This window comes from Sus scrofa, chromosome 4, assembly GCF_000003025.6.
Source record: "Sus scrofa isolate TJ Tabasco breed Duroc chromosome 4, Sscrofa11.1, whole genome shotgun sequence".
Lineage (NCBI taxonomy): Eukaryota > Metazoa > Chordata > Mammalia > Artiodactyla > Suidae > Sus > Sus scrofa.
This window is the reverse complement of record NC_010446.5, coordinates 33,704,590-33,727,885: the sequence shown is the minus strand read 5'-3', so window position 1 is coordinate 33,727,885 and position 23,296 is coordinate 33,704,590. Positions and strand designations below refer to the sequence as shown.

The 23,296-nt window shown below is 39.7% G+C and overlaps 2 protein-coding genes across 2 annotated transcripts in view; one reads left to right on the top strand and one right to left on the bottom strand.

Moving 5' to 3' along the window:
- On the bottom strand, positions 90 to 23,076 carry SLC25A32 (solute carrier family 25 member 32). The gene is made up of 7 exons (XM_021089029.1): positions 22,754 to 23,076; positions 7,510 to 7,660; positions 4,768 to 4,853; positions 3,497 to 3,657; positions 3,018 to 3,131; positions 2,438 to 2,583; positions 90 to 1,448 (listed from the first exon to the last, which is right to left on the bottom strand). Exons 1-7 carry the CDS (start codon positions 22,905 to 22,907, stop codon positions 1,313 to 1,315), a joined length of 948 nt encoding a protein of 315 aa, XP_020944688.1. The 5' UTR covers positions 22,908 to 23,076; the 3' UTR covers positions 90 to 1,312.
- Positions 22,998 to 23,296, top strand: part of DCAF13 (DDB1 and CUL4 associated factor 13) — a 32,022-nt gene continuing 31,723 nt past the window's right edge. The window contains 1 exon segment of the mRNA XM_005662912.3: positions 22,998 to 23,296. Coding sequence (XP_005662969.2) covers positions 23,084 to 23,296 — 213 coding nt within the window. The 5' untranslated portion in view covers positions 22,998 to 23,083.

Below are 23,296 nucleotides of genomic sequence, written 5' to 3'. Positions count from 1 at the left end.
TTCTTACATGTTCTTAATGTAGAACTATAGTTATTTGCAGCTCGTTTTTCCATATAGGTTTTCATGTGAATTACAGTATAATCCAGAAATGGGAAAAAAAATAACATCGCATTTAATTTATAATCCTCTGCATATTACAAGAGATAGAGCAATTACAGTCAGGTCCTTAGCATTTCCTCTTTATTTTTAAAACAAAGCCATTTTTAAAATATAAAAAATAGACCTTTTTTCAAAGAACCATTTAACTATGGCTTTGAAAAACACAATATTTTATTTACAATAGTAGACGGTAGTGCAAAAAAGCATTTATAGATGTTCATGGTATATAAAAATAGTAGTATTTTGGCATCCTTTTGGGGCAGGCCTTTATAGAAATTTATAGTAATTCATAAAAGTAAAATCAATAATGGACTTCAGGTAATTTGTACTTAAACCTGACTTTGAGAAAGCAATGTAGATTGACCACTTATTTGGGACTTGGACCCACATATCTGGAAATTTGAAGTCAGGCATTAAAGCTTCTCATTTTCGAAGTTAACAAAAAAACATATCCCAAAACATTCCACTGTTTATATAAGGTGATCTATTAGAAACTCCAGTAAGTGATTTTAACCAAATAGGCTAATAAATAAGGGGTGACAGAGATGGATCCTAGTTCTGATTTTATAAATATAAAAGACACTGAATACCTATCCCAAACAGGTAATGAGATCCAGGGTTACATTTTAAATTATGAACAAGCCTCTAAAAAAAAAAATTGATGGAATGACAACAAATGTCAGATACTTCTCAAATTAAGAGAAGCATATAATATCTCATTTCTCCAGTTAGTGCACTCAGATTGAATTAAAACTAAAGTACATTTACAGTGGATTTTATTCCCACCAAACTCTTCCTGATTCTGAAATCACTAAAGTTTAATTTATCCTTGAAACCACAATGACACCTTTTAAGAAGCCATTTTCTTGTTATTGCACAGAGGTGCCAATCCAGGCAAAGGAGTTCAGAAAAAGCAGCACATTCTTCTAATCCACTTAGCAAATGCTACAAATCAGCTTCTACCTGGACAATGAATGGAGAAAGTTTGTGAAACTCTCTACTTGGTGTCAGTTCTACTGTTGTGTTGCTAGAAGCCATCTTAGGCAGAGGTAGCCCAGTCCCATACATACGGGGAAAGCAAAAGCAGAAGAAGGAGCAGTACTGTGACTTCTAGTGATCATGTTGCTGTGCAGTATTCGGAGTTTTTACTTCTCAAATACAAAGGAGCATGTTGCTACCTCGGGCAGATGACTGGAATTATCTTCTTTTAAGCTTACTTTTTCTTTTCTTTAAGGCCAAGTAAGAAATGTGAGACATTTTCATATACCACAAAAGTAATACAGCAGGCTGGAGTCACTCTAATCAGATTAGGGGCAATTCCTTTGTAAAATCCACTGATACCTTCTTTCCTATTGAGAGAAAATGATATATATATTTAATTTGTCACAGAACTAGGCTGAAGATACAGAAGCTGAACTGACAGGGCATGGAGCCAGCATTCAAACCTCACTGGGATTTCAGTCTGTGTTTTCAATGTCCTAAAGTAATGTAGTTGATGAGCCATTTATAGGGCTCACATTCCTTTTGTGGACTGAGGAAGAGAGCGCAGGGACACCTCAAAACCAAACTGAAAGGTGTGTTAATCACAACCATCTTTCTTCCTTTTTCTTCCTCAGCTATTCCCACAATACAGAGAAGTTCCTGGGCCAGGGATCAAACCCCAGCCAGAGCTGCTACCTACGTCAAAGGTTCAGCAATGCTGGATCCTTAATCCACTGCATTGGGCCATGAAGCAAACCAGCACTGCCACAGAGACAAGCTGGATCATTAACCCACTGTGCCATAACGGGAACTCCATCACCATCTTTCAAATGCCGTTAAATGTATGAATATGCAGGAGGATTAACCATAGGTATTAAACATCTCATAGCTTATATAAATGCTAGACAATGCTAAACACAGCATATACAAAAACAAAACTATTTCCTTAATGCCTGGAATACGGTCTTGAAACTTTTGACTTGAGTTCTCCATAAATATCTACTGAATTGAACTGAATTTAAACATTGAAATATTATGCTCTGGCCTTTTAGAATTAAAAAGAAATAAGGGGATGTTTAATTTCACATACTAAAGAACAAGCATCTCTTCCATACCTGGAAACAAGTATTTACAAAATTTTTATCACTGTCAACCCAGACAGTCAAACTTTACAAATAGAGAAGTCAAGTCTCACAGTTCTCCATGCAGTAAATGGGGAATGGGTAAGAAGGGACGGACCATCAGCCATGTTGTGACTAGAGACACTGATCTCGGCTAAAAAACTAATGTTAACTAGATAGTTTAAGAATTGCAAGGTACCTGCTAAGAGCTATTCCGATAAACCGCATGCTCTTACCTCCACGTCTTTGTGATTACATCCAATACACCACTGTAAAACATGTGTTGATCCTGCAGACGAGCTCTTACAACTTGGTATGGGTATGTTGCTGCCACAGCGAATATTTTAGATAGTGCTGCAACAGATATATATTCTACTGTGTTCTAAAATGAAAAACATTTGTTTTTCTTTAGACATAATTTCTTTAAAAACATAGGAGTAAAAATTACACAGGAAAACAAACATTTAAATGGATTCATTAGTGAAAATACTGCCTCTCCTCTTTTTTTTTTCTGGCTCATACCCTGTGGCATGTGGAAGTGCCATGTGGATCAAACCCACACCACAGCGTGACAAGGCTGGATCCTCAACCTGCTGCACCACAAGGGAACTCCTGTTTCCCCTCTTAATGTAAGCTCTGTGCAATGGGGTTCTATTTTTAATATGTTTGTGTGATTCGCCTATAAAATACTGAATTATAAATGAGTGGCAGAGTCAGTACTCATCATCACAACAATACTACCAAAGTAAACGTGACAACATTCCCATCTATTAAATGCCCATAAAAGTAAATTTTTTTCTTGAAGAATCATCTTACCAATTGTGCTTCTGGTAATCTATTGATATGCTGGTTGTACTTCAACTTCAACAATTCATATGTCATAAACTGAAGGGCACCGTGTGATGTTCCAAACAGCCCAGGAATAAAGCCCTAAAAAGAAATAATTAAAGGGGGAAAAAAAGGCTAAACTAAATAAATTCCCAAGGAACCACAGCTTTCAGAGAGGGGGCTAAGGAATGGATGACCTTGATGTGTGACTCAAGAGAAACGGTTCCTCAAAGTTTTAGATAGTCCTTCTCACACCCACCAGTGTTCACAATGATACTTCTTACAGAAATGAGGATGGACAGTTTAAAGTAAGATTTAATTATAGATTTCAGTTTTCATTAAATTGTTTCTTGCCTAAGTTTGGCTTCTTTTTAGGACTGACTACGAGTCATTCAGAACTCAGACAATGAAACCAAAGGAAATTACAACTGTGGGCGACTAAAAATATATACATAATAATTCATTACCTTATATAATCCACGCACACCTTCATACTTATATATTTTCACAAGTGCATCAAACATTCCTTTATACTGACGCTGTGAGGCAGTAACAACCCCTTCGTACTGTAACATAAGGCGAGTTTTTGTTACCCATAATGGGTTGGTAATGCAGAGGGTCATGGCTCCTGAAATCAGATTTAAATAATAGTGTTTAGCATACAGGTACTTTGTCATTTCTGATAATCTGAATTAGAAGAGTCCATTTATATAAAGGATGATGCGTTCATGGGCTGTACCTACACTAGTGAGATGTGCTCCCTGAGGCAGAGACCTAGGGTTTTTGGTGGTCTTAAAAAGTTCCCCAGTGGTTATTGAGAAGTAAATTAAAAAGGAGATGGAAACATGAAAATCTTCCCTTTGACATGTGAGGACAGCAATGATGTCCTGGCTCCTACACAAAGTGGCCTGGTGTAGAAAGTAGAAGTCCTGGGAAGCAGGCATTGATAAGGAGATATCAGACACTTAGGAGGCGACACAGTACAAGTCAAAGGGGCTGAAGAGTAGGGGAAAAGGATCAGGAATCCAGCACCTCAATCATCTGTGAATGTGTGCACGTATATCCACCCCAACGTTATCAACATCTTCCTTCAACCCATTCAACGTTGAACCACTACACCTCAAAAATTAAATAGCCATGTCATATAAAAAGTACATTCTTACAGAAAGGGATGATTTTGTAACAAACAAAAACACAACCATCTGGTTACATTTCTCATTGCTGAGTTTCCAAGGAGTCCTTTAGTGAACAAATATTTATTGAGTCCTATTGTGAACTGGGTCTCTGCTAGTGGCTAAATATTCAAAATTGTATAATTCTTGCCTTAAAAAAATAGGAAACATTAAGAAACCAAAGTAGCAAGGTATCAAAGTAGGAGTTACAAAGACTCCTATTTTGTTTTTCTATCTGAATATCATACAGACATGAGTGAATTAAACAAAGCTACTAAATTGTTTAATTCAAAAACTGAAATCATTTTAGTGGAAGAAACACCATACCAAATCATCTTAAATTATTAGTGTCATAAATTTTCTAAATGTTGTAAGTAAAATTTTTGAAATCAATACAAAGTAATCTGTCAGAATACCTGCTTTCTAGGAAATTTCATGTGATAACTGATGGGCATAGTTAGATGATCATATTTACACTCTGGGGTTCACAGGGGAAAAGGCAAATAAAATAACAAAAATGAAAATCAAGTTAGAAGTTGCTATTTCCATTTCATGCACTACCTTACCAGCTTCAGCAGCTGAGATGAGGTATTCTGCTGCCTCTAACCGTTCAGCTCTTCCTTCTGTCTTGTATGATTTGATGGCATTGTAACTAAAAAAATGAAACATGATCAAGTGGATCATAAATATTTGAATGGATGTCATAAAGCCATAAATTCTGTTTTAAAGTGTGCAATACTCTCAAAGTAGACGTCAACACACAATGAAACTACAAAACAAGATCTTTTTCAAATAATGGATTGACTGGAAATAGTTTAAGACTATACCACCTTTCCCCCAAATGTATGAGCTGGGCAATACATATGGAAAATATTTTAATCACATGCTCAACCACTAATAAAAACTTCAAACAGGAAAACTGGAAGGGGGAGGGTATAGTGGAGGTGCGGCAATTGGGCAGATGAAAAAAGGGCAGCTAACAAATATACACTGATCATCTATGTTCAGGTACTATGGTTGGCTTTTTTAAAGGCTGTATCCAGGTCATAAGGAAGATCCCAGACGAGGGATTGAAAAGAAGCTGCAGCTGCAACATTGCCAGATCCTTTAATTCACTGGGCTAGGCCGAGGAACAGGGGATCAGACCCACACCTCCACAGCAACCAGAGCCACTGCAGTCAAGTTCCTAACTCACTGAGACACTGCAGGCACCCCTGTGGTTGGCAATTCTGATACATAAAACATACCACAGATCCCCCTAAGAGATTAACAAGGAACACAGTGGCACACAAGAAATTGAAAAACAAGGTAACACAGTATAAAAGATCCCAGAAAGCTTTAAGTAGGAGGCATCACTGAACTGAGTATGGAGACAGGTGAAGTTTCAATAGGGAAACACAAACAGAAGCAAAAGTTACAGGGGTGGGTGGAGATGGGAATAAGATGGCAGAATAGAAGGACTGGAACACAACTTCTCTCCAAAAAACAACAAAATTCACAACTAAAGCCTGAGCAGTCTTCAACCAAATGGACCAGAAACCTTAAAAAAGATATCCTACTCCAGAAGACAAAGAGGAGGCCACATCAAGAGGTAGGAGGGGTGACTGCGTGATATAAACAACCCCATATGTCCTGGGTGGGAAGACCCACAGACTGGAAACTAACAAGTTCACAGAGACTCACCAACAGGAGTGATAGTTCTGAGCCCTGCATCAAACTCCCACGTGTGGGGATCTGGCACTGGGAGAGAGAGCCACTGGAGCATCTGGCATTGAATGCCAGTGTGGCTTGTGTGCAGGAGCTCCACGGGTATGGGGGAAATGGAGACCCCATTCTTAAAAGGCACACACAGACTTTCACATGCACTGGGTCCCAGGGCAAAGCAAAGTCTCCATAGGAATCTGGGTCAAACCTGACTCCAGTTCTTAGAGGACATACTGGGAAAACAGGGGTGAATGTGGCTGTTGTGAAGGAAGGTCATTGGAAGCAAAGGTCTCAGGAATATTCAGAAGTGTGCCCTTCTCTGGAGGTGGCCATTTTGGGAAAAACTGGCCCCACCAGTCAGTGCCGAGAAGCCCCAGGGCAAACAACGATCCAGGTGGCATCACAGCCTCACCCTTCAGTAAACAGGTTGCCTAAAGATGCCCCAGGCACACAGCTGCCTCTAATCCCAGCCAGAGACAAAACCCCACCCCCCAGAGGGATTAGAATCAGCTCCACCTACCAGCGGGCAGGCATCAGCCCCTCCCATCAGGAAGCCCACAGCAAGCCCCCCATACCGACCTCAGCCACAAGGGGGGCAGACACCAGAAGTAAGCGAGGCTACAACTCTACTGTCTGCAAAAAGGAGACCACACCAAAAACCTACAAAAATGAAAAGACAGAGAACTATAACTCAGATGAGAGAGAAAGAAAAAACCCCAAAAAATCAGCTAAGTGATGAGGAGATTCTCAGCCTCCAGGATAAAGACTTTTTTTTTTTTTTTTAATATTTTTTTTTTATTTTCCCACTGTACAGCCAGGGGGTCAGGTTATCCTTACATGTATACATTACAATTACATTTCTTCCCCCACCCTTTCTTCTGTTGCAACATGAGTATCTAGACATAGAGGATAAAGACTTTAGACTGTGGATGCTGAAGATGATGCAAGACATTGGAAATAAACTGGAGGCAAAGGTGGATAACTTACAGGAAACACTGAGCAAAGAGATACAAGATAGAAAACTTAAACAAGAGATGCAAAATACAATAACTAAAATAAAAAATTCACTAGAAGCAGCTAACAGCAGAATACAGGAGGCAGAAGAACGAATAAGCGAGGTGGAGGACAGATTAGTAGAAATTATGAATTTTCTAGGGCCGCTCCCATGGCGTATGGAGGTTCCTAGGCTAGGGGTATAATTGGAGCTATAGCCACCAGCCTACACCAGAACCACAGCAATGCAGGATCAGAGCCGCATCTACGACCTACACCACAGCTCACGGCAACGCCAGATCCTTAACCCACTGAGTGAGGCCAGAGATCGAACCCGCAACCTCATAGTTCCTAGTCGGATTTGTTAACCAGTGAGCCACGATGGGAACTCCTCTCCATCTCATTCTTTTACCTTATTCCTACTAAAAACTTTTCCAAACCAAATGCCTCTGATTACAGCTTACAAAGGAGACTAATAAGCTGTTTTACTCTGACCATTCCAATTCAGAAAAACTGATAAGACTCATATTGCTTCATCAACTGATTTTTTAAAAAATGATTAAAAACAATTGATTTTATTCACCACTGTAAAATCTCCCATATCTACTCACAAGAAAAAGTAGAGTCCCCAGGATAAACCTGCACCCCACACATTTGGAGTCACTCCTTGGTAAAGTCCCCGTAGTCCATCAAGTTTCCAAATGGTAGTCAAGCAATGCAAAATTCCTTTATACTTCGGTCTCAGTTCCAATCCATCACTCACTGCAATAAAGGATACAAAGAGTTAGTTGAGAGCAAAGTTCTAGCTCTGAATTATATTAAATGTATAGGCATCACACAGTCCATCATATAAAGGAGGTAAATTCAGAAGAAAAAACTTTTTTGATAGAATAAATATTTTTCCATGATTTAATAATTTTAAGGTTAATACACTCATGAGTTTATCCATGTTTTAAGTGCTTAGCATGCCCACAATAAAAACATGGATAAAGATGTGAGGAGTGGGGGAAAAAAAAAAAAAAGAGTTCCCGTAGTTGAGCAGTGGAAATGAATCCGACTAGGAAACATGAGGTTGTAGATTCAATCCCTGGCCTCACTCAGTGGGTTAAGGATCCCGTGTTGCTGTGAGCTGTGGTGTAGGTCGCAGATGTGGCTCGGATCCCACGTTGCTATGGTTCTGGTGTAGGCTGGTGGCTATAGCTCTGATTAGACCCCTAGCCTGGGAACCTCCATATGTCACGGATGATGCCCTAAAAAGACAAAAAAAAAAAAAAAAAAAAAAGGAATGACAAGAAAAAAGGCAGAGAATGAATAAAGTTTTTCTGGAAATTCTCTTCCCATCATTCCCACCAACACACACACCCCCTCAAATCAGAATAGAAAGTAACAATGTATCCTTTCTATTCATTCGTTTCTGATTCTCAAAAGTTCTAAATTAACATGACAAGGTAAAGGAAAAACTAAGTGATACTATGTGGATTCTGTGTTTCTTAAATAAGGAATATTCAAATCTGTTTTGGAAACTTAAAAGATAATAGTGTTGTTAACTTGTATTTTATGAAAGATTCCAAACAAAAGATTGAAAAAATTTTATTGTATAAATATATCTAATACACAAAAAGTTTTCAGAACTCAATAAAAAAATGACAAAACAGTCCCCCAAAATTGTGGGCAAACTACATAAACTGTCCATTCACAGAAAATTACATATAGTTAAATGGAACAGAATAGGGTATCAGAAACACACACACACACACACACACACACACACACACACACTCAGTTATGGTCAATTAATCCATGAGAAAGGAGGCAAGAACATACAATAGAGAAAAGACAGTCTCTGCAATAAGTGGTGCTGGGAAAACGGGACAGCTACATGTAAAATAATGAAATTAGAACACTCTCTAACACATACATTAAAATGAAAATGGATTGAAGACCTAAATTTAAGACCAGATATTATAAAACTCTTACAGGGAAACACAGGCAGACCACTCTTTGACATAAATAGCAGTATATCTTTTTGAATCCACAGAGCAGCCCTAGGGGAAAAATTAAATTTTTATTTTTGCTATCCTTCACCCAAGAATATTTTCAGATACTTTATATCTGCAACTAAAATACACTAATTTAAAAATCTCTTCCATGTAATAATTATTAAACCAGCATACAATCATTAAAAATGACTTTTTAAAAAAGGAAAACATATGCTGCAGAAATTTTACAAAATAGAGAAAGGAATAAATAAAATAAAAATCACCCACAATACCACCACTCTGATATTACTACTCTTACTGTGGTATATTTATTTCCTCCCTTTCTTTTTTTTCTATGAATCAAAGTGTCAGTTCACTATCTTTAGACCAGACCTTTTTGCTGGCTTCAGATCTACATAGACAAATGCAAGGAACAAAAGTTAGAGTTTGAATATATCCAAAAAATGTAAAAAAAAATAAAATGTTTTTTATGGCCACACCCATACGAAAGTTGCCAGGCCAAGGGTTGAATCCAAGCTGCAGCTGTAGCAATGCCAGATCCTTTAACCCACTGTGCCAAGCTGGGGATCGAACCTTGCCTCCACAACAACCTGAGCCACTGCAGTTGGATTCTTAACCCACTGTGCCACAGCGGGAATTCCTGAATATATCCAAAATTCTAGTTTTCCCCATTCCTTTTGAAGCTGCTCTTATTCTGCTGTTCTGTTGGCTCAATAAACAACACTACCATCTACACAGACGGTCAAGTCAAAAATCTGGGACCATCCACCAATACTCCTCTCTTCACAACCTCTTATCAGTTAAGAAATCTTGTTGATTCTATGTCACAAGTCTCTCCTGGACCTTTCCATGTCTCTCAATTTGCACTGCCATCACCCTAATTCAGGACACCATTTCTCACTAGCAACAGAATTTAAATTAGCCTTATCTCAAGTTCTGCTGCCCCGCCCCCATTAGTTGCACTGTAGGTTAATCTTACTCTAACAATATTTCAACAAATCACTAACCTACCTAAAACTATTCTACATCTCAAACGATAAAGAACATATTTCTTACAGAGTTCATTAAGACTCTCCAGCATTCTCTTCTGCTGCAAGTCCCAGTCTCCTCTCTAGTCTCTCCCTGTATTCAAGGATGCTGCCTTAGGAAACTACTGCAGAGCTCCTGGCTCACCTCTGAGGTCTACACTTCAAAATATTTGATGAAAATTGCTAGAATGATTGATAACTTTCAGTTCTCATACAATCTCTGCTCTTAAAACTTTAGCACAGATAATTCTGTCAGCCATGAACATTCTCTTCTCACCTATCCCTTCACACAGAGACTTCTGAGTCATCTTTCAGGTCTCAGTTTAACAATTATTTCCTTTGGGGATCCTTTCTTAGCCTCTAGATCAGGTCAAGTTTCTCTGCTCCCATGACATACCATACTTTTTCTTTTAGGGCCACACCTGCGGCATATGAAGTTCCCAGGCTGGGGGGTGGGGGGGTGGAATTGGAGCTGTAGCCCTGTCCTACACCACAGCAATGCCAGATCAAAGCCACATCTGTAATCTACACTGCTGCTTGTGGTGACACCAGATCCTTAACTCAGTGACCAAGGCCAGGGATGGAACCCACAGCCTCATGGATACTAGTTGGGTTCTTAACCCAATGAGCCACAATGGGAATTCTCCCATACTTTCTTTACCATAATTAAACACTCTTTTTCTCTCTTTTTAAAATAAGTCACTCTTCATTGCAATTATTAAGGTTTTTTGCTTGCTTGTTTTTGTTTTTGCTTTTTAGGGCTGCACCCGTGGCATATGGAAGTTCCCGAGCTAGGGGCTGAAATGGAGCTGCAGATACCAGCCTATACCACAGCAACACAGGATCTAAGCTGCATCTGTGGCCTACACCACAGCTCAAGGAAATGCCAGAACCCCAATCCCGCTGAGCAAGGCCAGGGATCGAACCCATATCCTCATGGATACTAGTTGGATTCGTTTCAGCTTCACCATAATGGGAACTCCTAAGGGTTTTTTGTTGTTGTTCAATTATCCTGGTTTCCCAGTAGAAATATGCTCTTAGAGGGCAAAAACTACTACTTCTTTGGACTGCAATTATTTCTACTCCTATCACACAGCGTTGTACCTTGTAGACTCTCAATATATGTGTTTTTAATTAACGTATCCTGAATATCTTATTTCCTTCCCAAATCCAGTGTCCACCCCCTCTACCATGTTCTGCCCCAGAAGCCTGATCTTGCCTTCTAGCTTCTAGTTGAGTTGGGCTAGTGGGGCGCCCTGGCAGATCAGAGGGATGGAAGAGAGTGGAGACAGGTACTTATCTTCCAGGGGTTGCCTTGGGCAGGCTGCAATCCTCTCAAGGTCACAGCTCCTCTCAAGGTGGCTCTCTCTCAAAGACTTTCCCCTTGTCCTTTGGCCCTTCAGGTGACAACAGTCCAAACTGTTTCTATCCTCAGAATACTACATTATTCCTTGTGGTTTTCCTATAATCTGCTTCACATCTTTATGTGTTTATTAAAGTATAGTTGATTTACATGTTGTGCCAATTTCTTCTGTACAGCAAAGTGACACAGTCATACACACACACACACACACACATATATACATTCCCTTACATTATCTTCCATCATAGTCTATTCCAAGAGACTGGATGTAGTTCCCTGTGCTATAAAGTAGGACCTCATTGCTTATCCTTTCAAAGTGTAATAGTTAGCATCTACTAACTCCAAACTCCCAGTCCATCCCACTCCCTCTCCCTGGCAACTACAAGTGTGTTCTCTATGTCTGAGTCTGTTTCTATTTTGTAGGTAGGTTTATCTGTACCATATTTTAGATTTTACATATGTGATGTCATATATGGTACTTGTCTTTCTCTTTCTAACTTCGCTTAGTATGAGACTCTCTAGTTGCATCCACATTGCTGTGAATGGCATTATTTCATTCTTTTTTATGGCTGAGTAGCATTCTATTGTGTATATGTACCATATCTTCTTTTTTAATTTTTAAAAACTTTTTTTATTACTCAATGAATTTATCACACCTGTAGTTGTACAATAAATATGTACCATATCTTCTTAATATATTCACCTGTCAATAGACATTTAGGTTGTTTCCATGTCTTGGCTACTGTGAATAGTGCGACAACAAACATAAGGGTGCATTAATCTCTTTGAATTGTAGTTTTGTCTGGATATATGCTCACATCTTTGTAAACAGCCCTTTTAAGCCCCAGAACTATCCTATTTTGAATGTGTCTTCTGTTTCCTACAGGGAAATGGAAAAAAAGAGAATGCCAAATTTATAACCTAGATTATATTTTTATAAAATTGGTATACTGTCAAATAAGATTTCCTAAAGATTCAAAAAAAATTGCCAAAAACTTCCAAAAATAAGATTTAAACAGTGACATGATGATTTTGCCTCTCAGAGATATCCCATTATTTGTGCAATCATTCCTCTAATTGACATGTGAACCGTTTTTTTTTCCTCTCTGCTATTATTATTATTTTTTTGTCTTTTTAGGGCCGCATCTATGGTATATGGAGGTTCCCAGGCTAGGGGTCGAATTGGAGCTGTAGCTGCCAGCCTACACCACAGCCACAGCAACACAGAATTCGAGCCATGTCTGTGACCTATACTGCAGCTCACAGCAGTACCAGATCCTTAATTCACTGAGCGAGATGAGGGATTGAACCTGCGTCTTCATGGGTACTAGTCAGATTCGTTTCTGCTGAGCCATAACAGGACCTCCTCCTTCTGTTATTATTAAAAGGTCTCCAAAGGAAATTCTGTTCAAAATTTGTACAAATTCATATATCCTTAGAAAGAGAATTAGAAGTGGTGGTCAAAGGATATAAATGTAAGCAGTTTCAAACACGGTGAAACTGCTCCCCCACCCCCGAAAGTTCATACAAATTACAGTCCACTAGGTATATTCAGGCATGCCCAGTTCACTGTCCCCTTGTGACTAGTTTACTGTGCATACTGCAGCCTGGCAAAGAAGAACCATGGACTGTTTACCCATGCCAGGCAAAGGAGGAAAAATCAATTTCTTTCATCATTAACCTGACAATGTTACACCATCAAATAAGATTAAAGTACACTAGGCTTTACTAGAGTCCTGGATTTGAATATAACTTCCCTTATTAGCTACTTGGTCTTTTTTTCCTGAGCTTCAGCATCCTCTTTACAAGTGGGAATAAGGAGTTCCCTGGTGGCTCAGTGGGTTAAGGACTCAGCATTGTCACTGCTGTGGTTCAGGTTCTATCCCTGTTCCAGGAACTTCTGCATGCCACCAGCATGCCCCCCCGCCCCCCAAAAAAAGCAGGGATAAATATTACCTACCTCACAGGTTGTTGTGAGATTTATAAATTAAAGATTTAAAAGCAAGTAGCAGAGTGACTGGCTCTCAAGAAATGTTTTGGTGTGTGCTTTATCATCTTTCTGATGCTTTGGGTTTTCTGTCTCTCATTGTCCTGTACAAACATATTCTAAGTAAATTTTTCTTTCAACAATAAGCTCACAACACAAGTTCTCTCTTAAACAAAAACACCTTTTTTTTTTTTTGCTTTTGCTTTTTAGGGCCACACCCGAGGCATATGGAGGTTCCCAGGCTAGGGGTCGAATCGGAGCTACAGCTGCTGGCCTACACCACAGCCACAGCAACTCAGGATCCAAGCCACATCTACGACCGATTCCACAGCTCATGGCAACGCTGGATCCTTAACCCACTGAGCAAGGCCAGGGATCGAACTTGCAACCTCATGTTTCCTAGTCAGATTCGTTTCTGCTGTGTCACGATGGGAACTCCATCTTTGCTTTCTATAGTTATGAACCAATGACTTTGTTGTGAAAAGTTGCTTAATCCCAGAAGTATAGAGTATGAGATATCTCTAATAAGCAACAACATTTTGTACCCTATACTTCCTTAATACTATAATCTTACCTACTTTATCATATAGTTAGGATCAAATCTTTAATTTTTTTTTTTCTCTTTTTGGCTGCCATTACAGCATGTGGAAGTTCCCAGGCCAGGGACTGAACCCATGCTGCAGTTGTGGCAATGCCGGATACTTAACCTGCTGTACCACATGGGAACTTCCTCAAATCTTTAATTTTGAAAAAATATTTGTTTGTTCACAGATAATTATTTATTAAAAAAAAGAAAAATTTATTGACTGTTATTGCCAGGCAAAGAGAGAATATAAACCTAAGAAGGACACAAATCCTGATCCTAAGATACACTCTTCAAGGCAAAAAGGACCAGGAATTTCATTGCAAAGTCATAAGCACCATGGTAAATGTTATGAAGTGCTAAGGGAATACAGAGGAAACATGAATACTGTGTATAGGAGGAAGTGGGAAGACGCAGGAGGGTGTCATGGAAAGTCAGAGGGCAGATGCTAGGGTACAGCCTTGAGGACTGCTTGGAAACTTGTCTTTGGGAAAAACGAAAAGAGTTTATCTCTAGACAAGTGGAAGAGCAGTACAAATACAAGAAGTGTCACAGCACCCGGCACTGTTTGGGACAACCCTGGAGACATGGTGTAACTGAAGTGTATGGCTGGTACAGGGAAAGGATGGTAGAAAATCAGCCTATTTACAGGCTTATTTAGAAGGGCAAGGGCCTGGTTAAGGACTGAATTGTGTGCTCCCCCTAATTCATATGTTGAAGCCCTAAACTTTTATGAGAGTGTATTCGGAAACAGGGCCTTTAAGAAAGGAGGTAATCAAGATTAAGCCGGGTCACCTACATTCACAGCAGCACTGCTCACAATAGCTAAGACATGGAAACAACCTAACTGTCCACTGTCAGATGAATGGATTAAGAAGATCTGGTCCAGATGGCTTCACAGGTGAATTCTATCAAACATATAAAGAGGAATTGGTGCCCATCCTCCTTAAACTCTTTCAAAAGTTGAAGAAGAAGGAATACTTCCAAAGACATTCTATGATGCCACCATCACCCTAATTTCAAAACCAGACAGAGATACCACCAAAAAAGAAAACTACCGCCCAATATCATTGATGAATATAGATGCAAAAATTCTCAACAAAATCTTAGCCAACCGAATCCAACAACATATCAAAAAAATTATACACCATGACCAGGTAGAGTTCATCCCAGGTTCACAAGGATGGTTCAACATACGCAAATCAATCAACATCATACACCACATTAATAAAAAAAAAAGTCAAAAATCATATGATCATCTCAATAGACGCAGAAAAAGCATTTGACAAAGTCCAACATCCATTCATGATCAAGACCCTCGCCAAAGTGGGTAGAGAGGGAACATTCCTGAATATAATCAAAGCCATTTATGATAAACCCACAGCAAATATAATACTCAATGGGGAAAAACTGAAAGCCTTCTCACTCAAATCTGGAACAAGACAGGGATGCCCACTCTCACCACTGTTATTCAACATAGTTTTGGAAGTCCTGGCCACAGCAATTAGACAAACAAAAGAAATAAAAGGCATCCATATAGGAAGAGAAGAGATCAAACTGTCACTGTATGCAGATGACATGATTCTATACCTAGAAAACCCTAAGGACTCAACCCCAAAACTCCTTGAACTGATTAATAAATTCAGCAAAGTGGCAGGATATAAGATTAACATTCAGAAGTCAGTCGCATTTCTGTATACCAGCAATGAAACATTAGAAAAGGAATACAAAAATACAATACCTTTTAAAATTGCACCTCACAAAATCAAATACCTCGGAATACACCTGGCCAAGGAGGTAAAGGACCTATATGCTGAGAACTATAAAACTTTAATCAAAGACATCAAAGACGATGTAAAGAAATGGAAAGATATTCCATGTTCCTGGATTGGAAAAATCAATATTGTAAAAATGGCCATACTACCCAAAGCAATCTACAGATTCAATGCAATCCCTAGCAAATTACCCATGACATTTTTCACAGAACTAGAACAAACAATCCAAACATTTATATGGAACCACAAAAGACCCAGAATCACCAAAGCAATCCTGAGAAACAAAAACCAAGCAGGAGGTATAACTCTCCCAGACTTCAAGAAATACTACAAAGCCACAGTCATCAAAACAGTGTGGTACTGGTATCAAAACAGACAGACAGACCAATGGAACAGAATAGAGAATCCGGAAATAAACCCTGACACCTATGGTCAATTAATCTTTGACAAGGGAGCCAAGAACATAAAATGGGAAAAGGAAAGTCTATTCAGCAAGCATTGCTGGGAAACCTGGACAGCTGCATGCAAAGCAATGAAACTAGAACACACCCTCACACCATGCACAAAAATAAACTCCAAATGGCTGAAAGACTTAAATATATGACAGGACACCATCAAACTCCTAGAAGAAAACATAGGCAAAACACTCTCTGACATCAACATCATGAATATTTTCTCAGGTCCGTCTCCCAAAGCAATAGAAATTAGAGCAAAAATAAACCCATGGGACCTAATCAAACTGAAAAGCTTTTGCACAGCAAAGGAAACCCAAAAGAAAACAGAAAGACAACTTTCAGAATGGGAGAAAATAGTTTCAAATGATGCAACTGACAAGGGCTTAATCTCTAGAATATATACGCAACTTACACAACCCAACAGCAAAAAAGCCAATCAATCAATGGAAAAATGGGCAAAAGACCTGAATAGACATTTCTCCAAAGAAGATATACAGATGGCCAGCAAACATATGAAAAAATGCTCAACATCACTGATTATAAGAGAAATGCAAATCAAAACTACCATGAGATACCACCTCACACCAGTCAGAATGGCCATCATTAATAAATCCACAAATAACAAGTGCTGGAGGGGCTGTGGAGAAAAGGGAACCCTCCTGCACTGTTGGTGGGAATGTAAACTGGTACAGCCACTATGGAGAACAGTTTGGAGATACCTTAGAAATCTATACGTAGAACTTCCATATGACCCCGCAATCCCACTCTTGGGCATCTAGCTGGACAAAACTCTACTTAAAAGAGACACATGCACCCGCATGTTCATTGCAGCACTATTCACAATAGCCAGGACATGGAAACAACCCAAATGTCCATCGACAGATGATTGGATTTGGAAGATGTGGTATATATACACAATGGAATACTACTCAGCCATAAAAAAGGATGACATAATGCCATTTGCAGCAACATGGATGGAACTAGAGAATCTCATACTGAGTGAAATGAGCCAGAAAGACAAAGACAAATACCATATGATAGCACTTATAACTGGAATCTAATATCCAGCACAAATGAACATCTCCTCAGAAAAGAAAATCATGGACTTGGAGAAAAGACTTGTGGCTGCCTGATGGGAAGGGGAGGGAGTGATCGGGAGCTTGGGCTTATCAGACACAACTTAGAATAGATTTACAAGGAGATCCTGCTGAATAGCATTGAGAACTTTGTCTAGATACTCATGTTGCAACAGAACAAAGGGTGGGGAAAAAATGTAATTGTAATGTACACATGTAAGGATAACTTGATCCCCTTGCTGTACAGTGGGAAAAAAAATAAATAAAAAGTCAAAAAAAAAAAAAAAAAAGATCTGGTTCATATACACAATGCAATCCTATTTAGCCAAAAAAAGAATGAAATAATGCCATTCCAGCAACATGGATGCAACTGGAGATGATCATACTAGTAAGTTAAGACAGTGAAAGACAAACACCCTATGATATAACTTATATGTGGAATCTAATATATGGCACAAATGAACCTATCTACAAAACAGAAACAGACTCACAGACAGACTTGTGGTTGATAAGGGGGAGGGAGTAGGAGTTTGGGGCTGGTATATGCAAATTATTACATTTAGAATGGATAAACGACAAGGTCCTACTGTATAGCACTGGGAACTATATCCAATCTCCTGGGATAGACCATGATGGAAAATAACAAAAAAAGAACGTATATATAATAAGTGTATGTATACATATATGTAATAAGTGTATGGCCAAGTCACTCTGCTGTAAAAATTGGCATAAGACTGTAAATCAGCTATACTTTAATAAAAAATTTTAAAAATGTTTAACATAAAAAAAGATTAAATGGGATCATAAGTGTGGGGCCCATAGGTCATAGGAGAACACAGCCAGAAGGTAGTCATTTGTAAGCCAAGGTTTTACCACAAAACCAACCCTGCTAGCTGCTTGATCCTGGACTTGAGCCCCCAGAACTATGAGAAAATTTCTCTTGTTCAAGCCACCCTATCTGTGATATTTTGTTATGGTAGCCTTAGCAGACTAAGACTAAATTGCAAAGGTTCTTGGAAATCACAAGAGAATTTGGTTATGGTCTCAAAGTCCCTTATTTCTCAAACTTGGGTTCAAATGTGCCTAAGATCATCAAGTATGTGTTTAGAAAGAAGACCCTGATAGCCCAGGGGAATGCATGTGAAGGTGGCAAAACTGTAAGCAAGGAAACAAGTTAAGAGACCACGGCGAAGTTACTGAGATGAAGAGGATCTGAACTAAGGCCTCCCTAATTTCAAATTAAAGTTGCTATATAAATAAAGTGAATATTTTTGGCCTAAATAGCTTCATAATGGTTTTAAAAATACTTGCCACTGAAGAATTAGCATGTACATCTAAGTACCTCCTGCGTAACTGTTACGAAGGCCTCTGATAGTACTAAAAAGATGCCAACAGACACTACTGGAAGATAGAAAAGTTTGGTGTGCAGGAGGGAGCCAAGAAGGGATACTAATTTTACTACCCAATTACAACCTCGTTCATTTGCTGGGCATGAGTTTTACTCTTCTTTCCTGTCACACTGAAGAGCCGATCCCTCTTAATAAAACCAATCCTCTCTACCTGTATTCTGTGTTAGCATTTTTATTTTTTAATTTAAAAAAATTTAAATTAGAGCATAGTTGATTTACTATTCTGTTAGCATTTTAAAACCTGCAGATGGGTGAAGAAATTGAGGAGATCATTAAAAGACAAAAAACCACAAAAAACCAATAGACTTGAAGAGAAGACAATATAAATGACATCACAAGTAGTAAGGGTAAGTATTGCTATATGAAACTTGTTTCAGTAACGTGTGTATGTGTCCTCATGCTAGAGAGCAAAAGTGAAGTTTATTTCCTACTGAGGGTTGTGGTCAAACAAGTTTGAGACTGCTCTAGATTCTGTTCGATTAGAACCCCTGAGAAAACTCACTTATCTTCCTGTCTCCATCTCCAATCTCTTTCTCACTTTTAGTTTTTTTCCCATCAAAATGTAATCACTCAAGAATCTCCTGGAGTGTCTCCTCTCAGATCCCAGTGCCTCCTAGTCAGTTAAGCTTCTGGAAGAGATAACTAACATCTCAGAAGAGATTTTCTCACCTCCTCTGCTTCTTAATCCACTGCAAGTGCTTTAAAGATTACCTCCAGGTGCATGTTTCTATTCCTCTCTAACCCTTGGGCAGCACCTGACATTGTTCACCTCCTAAAACACATTTCCTCAAGCTGGTTTCACTCTCTCCTGATTCTCCTCCTCTTTGGCCACTAAATTTTCTTTGCAGCCTCCTTTTCTTCTGCCCATCCTTTAAAGGCTGACTTTTAGTCAATCTTTCCACTCAACAGGGGTAGTCTCTTAATCACTAAGTAGCTTCAATTCCTACCCCTGTGCTATGGTTTCTACATCTCTAGTTCTCATCTCATTCCTAATATCCATTCGAGGTTTCCAGTTTCACGTGGTATAAAAGATGTGCCAAGCTGGAAACATAACCCAACTACCTACTTACAGTTTCAAACTAACAGCACATGCTATGGAATCAGACTTCCTAGGTTTGAAAACCAATTCCAACACTTACTGTGTGACCTTGAGTAAGTTACTAGAGTACTCTGTGTCTGAGTTTTTCTCACCCATGAAATGAGAAAAATAACAGATCCTAACTCTAAAAATTACAGAGAACTGACTTAATCCATAGGATGCCTAAAGCACATAGCAAGCATTCAGTAAATATTAGTTTATTTATGCTACTGTGTCTTGAAATACCATACACATACAAAACTTGAAGTGTGCTATTCTTCCATATAAGGCAGCTCCCTTTCCCCTTTTGGCAGTTCTCTAAATACCTTAAGTCCCTCCCACCCCCAAGTTAAACTAGTTCTTCCAGCTACTTTTCGCAAGAAGTGATTTCTAATGCTTCAACTATTTTGGACACCTCTCAGTTTCAATTTGCACCTGAACTCAATGAAATAGTGCATGTTTGGTTTAATTGTCAAGACTAACACCCCATCACTCATCGCTTGGTATTTTAATTTTTTTTAGAAGAGCTTCACTGTATTAAATCGTGAAAACTATGGCATTAATGCTGGTGGCCAATTCACTATTCTGATTTCACTTATTCATCTTCCTAAATTTTCTTCTTTTCTATTACCATCTCTCAGCCATACTATGGGCTTGTTATTACAAAGTCCTGTTTCAATTCCTAGGTCTTTAATTTTGTCCTCCCATACTATCTTAATTGCCTTATCTGTCACCTATGCCCTACTTCTCTCCTAATGTGCTCTCCAGTTCATCACAATTACCAAGAATTCCCTTTTCTCAGGTACAGTCTACTTCACAACACTTAAACTCACCAAGCCAATGCTATTCCTTAATCATTACCTCAAGCATCACCTCTTCTGCTCCTACATAAAATGCTGCAGAAGAGAACTACCAAGTCATACAGGCCTGCACCTGCAGCCAAGTTCAGAATTCTTTTCTTCATGTATCAGGAATTCCTAGGGCTACTGGAGTAAGTAGTTAAGTGTCAGAGGGTACTGGAGTTAAACTGCCTGGATTCAAATCCCAGATCTATTACTTACAAATTTGTGACTTGGGCAAGTTAGTCAACTTCAATTATCCTCATTTCTATAACAGGAATAATAAATTCACAAGGTTGTTGAGAGCAGTAAATGATACAATGGAAGTATAGTTCTTAGTTCACTGCCCTTGCTGCAATTAAAGGCAAAATGACTGTTCTTGTTATCATAATTATTTGTGTGTGCATCGAAAATTCCATGGGCATTATATGCCTTTGTGGATTTTCTTCTAGGGAGAACATTCCATAATTGTCACAGATTTTCAATGGCTTCTTGCCTCTTTTTTTTTTTTTTTTTTTTTTTAAGGCTGCACCCACAGCATATGGAGGTTCCCAGGCTAGGGTTGAAACGGAGCTACAGCTGCCCGCCTACGCCACAGCCACAGCCACACCAGATCCAAGCCGTGTCTGCAACCTACACCACAGCTAACAATAACACCGGATCCTTAACCCACTGAGCAAGGCCGGGATCGAATGCGCAATCTCATGGTTCCTAGTTAGATTTGTTTCTGCTGTGCCACAAAGGGAACTCCTTGCCTCCTCTTCAACTGTTCAATTTTTAGTCCTTCTCTGGGGAACCTCAAAATCTAATGTAACTTTTACAGGTATAGATATATATGGCCACCACAAATCCATAATTTTCTTAACAGACTACCTCTACTTATATTTTGGAATTTTTATTTATTCTATTTTGCCCTTGATTTTATGTTGTTAATTCCTTTTTATTTGACTAATCTCAAGTCTACAATTAGAACACAAGTTCCTGGAGGGCAAGAACTTTATTTAGGTGCTTCTGAATCCCATAGAGCACTCTACAAACAGTAAAAGAACAATATACACCAGGTGAACAGAATTAACTAAACCCTAAGATAAACCACTTCTGCAGATCTAATTCTCAAGGCAGAGCTTAACTTGTAGTAATTACAGAACTGAAATGCCAGAAAATAGTTTCCAAATAAAGTTATCAAAGACCTTCTTTGAAGCTGTATTTTCCAGAATTTAATGTTATGTTTAACTTGTAAAGTACTTTGTTAATTTCAATATATTTAATTCACTTAAGGCAATGCACTTAATTCAATAAAGCAAAGTAAAAAACAGTAGTATTTGGGTTCCTCACAGGACCTCGTATCACACTAAAAATGCCAAAAACAAACTTTCAAGAACTTTCTATTCCCAATTCCATTCCTAACTATCTGCTAAGGATTACTCTAAACACTTGGATTTTCCTCTCAGCCCAGAGGCCAAACACTTGGTTATCCTAAAGTTTCAAAGTACAGGTTTCCCCAGCTATTCGAAAGGGTGAAAACTTTAATAAGTCAAAATTGCATAAAGCAAAGAAGCAATTACCTTAGCACGCACCTTGCTAATGGATGCACAAACTAAATCCAAATAAAGCACAGATGCTCAAAGACACACTCCAAAGCTATGGCGGCTTGATGCTGAGATGCCAAGTGTAGTTCTCAGGAGAGGAGCTGGTGGTGCCACTTGTGCTGCCAGCGGTGCATGCTGCCTCTACGAGGGCTTGTTGCACAACAAACGCTCAACGCTATTTTCGCTTTTCCCTTTCTTTCTGTAATGGCCAAAATCCTCTTCGGGTTTCTTTCGGATTTTTGAATTAGCGGAACACAGGTACTCATGTAAGTCTTTCCTAAAAGCGAGATAGTGTAAAGCGAACTTTCGAAAAGCGGGGGACACCTGTACCTTCAAGGGTGAATGCGAGGGTTAAGCCCTAAAATAGGATGAACTTCTCTTATTTCATAAATTTGGCCCACGTTATACTCCAGTGAGGACTTTTCTCAGGCTTTTATGCCCATACTCCTCATTCCTTAGTGTTGAGGAAAGGGGATGACGGCAGTCAAACCCCTTTACCAGACTTCCCTTCCTCAAATGTGGCTCCCGGTGGGCCCGGACAGAAGCATCTTCTTCAACGCCTGCCTCGCCTGTAGTACGTAAGAGGCAGGGGAGGGCAAGGTCTCATTCTGCGTCTTTACCACTCATTCGGGGTGACAGCAAGGAGAAGCTCAGAGTCTGAGCTGTCTCTTACCGGCAAAGCGGATCTTCACAAGGTCGAGTGGGTGCAGCGCGAGGTTGGAAAGGACCCCACCACTCACGCCCGCTACCAGATTCTCGTACCGGACGTGGCGGAATATCGAGCTCCACGCCGACGACGCGGACGCCGTCTGGCCCTGGCCCGACATATGCTCAGGGCCCGCTGATGCCGCGGAACTGGGACGAGGTACAGTGGCCGCCACCGTGGCGACGGTCGCCGCGCTGAAGCAGGAACCGCGGGGCACGAGACCACTTCCGAGACCCCCGCGTGGAGTCAGACACCGTGGCACCGAAGCCAAGCCCAGAGACCCAGCCGCAAGGGTTTATGCGAGACGGTCGCAGCCACACGCCGGAGAGCGCGAAGAGGGCGGGGCACCTCAGCCAAAACCCCGCCCTGCCTCGCCTGGGGGGACTGGCGGCGCACGCCGCTGGGCGTGGAAGCGAGAACGCAGTTGAAGCACCGCCCCTCGCCAACCTTTGTCCGCAAAACTATGGAGCGCCGGGGGGGGGGCCAGCTGAGCGGCCGGGTTTCCGCTCT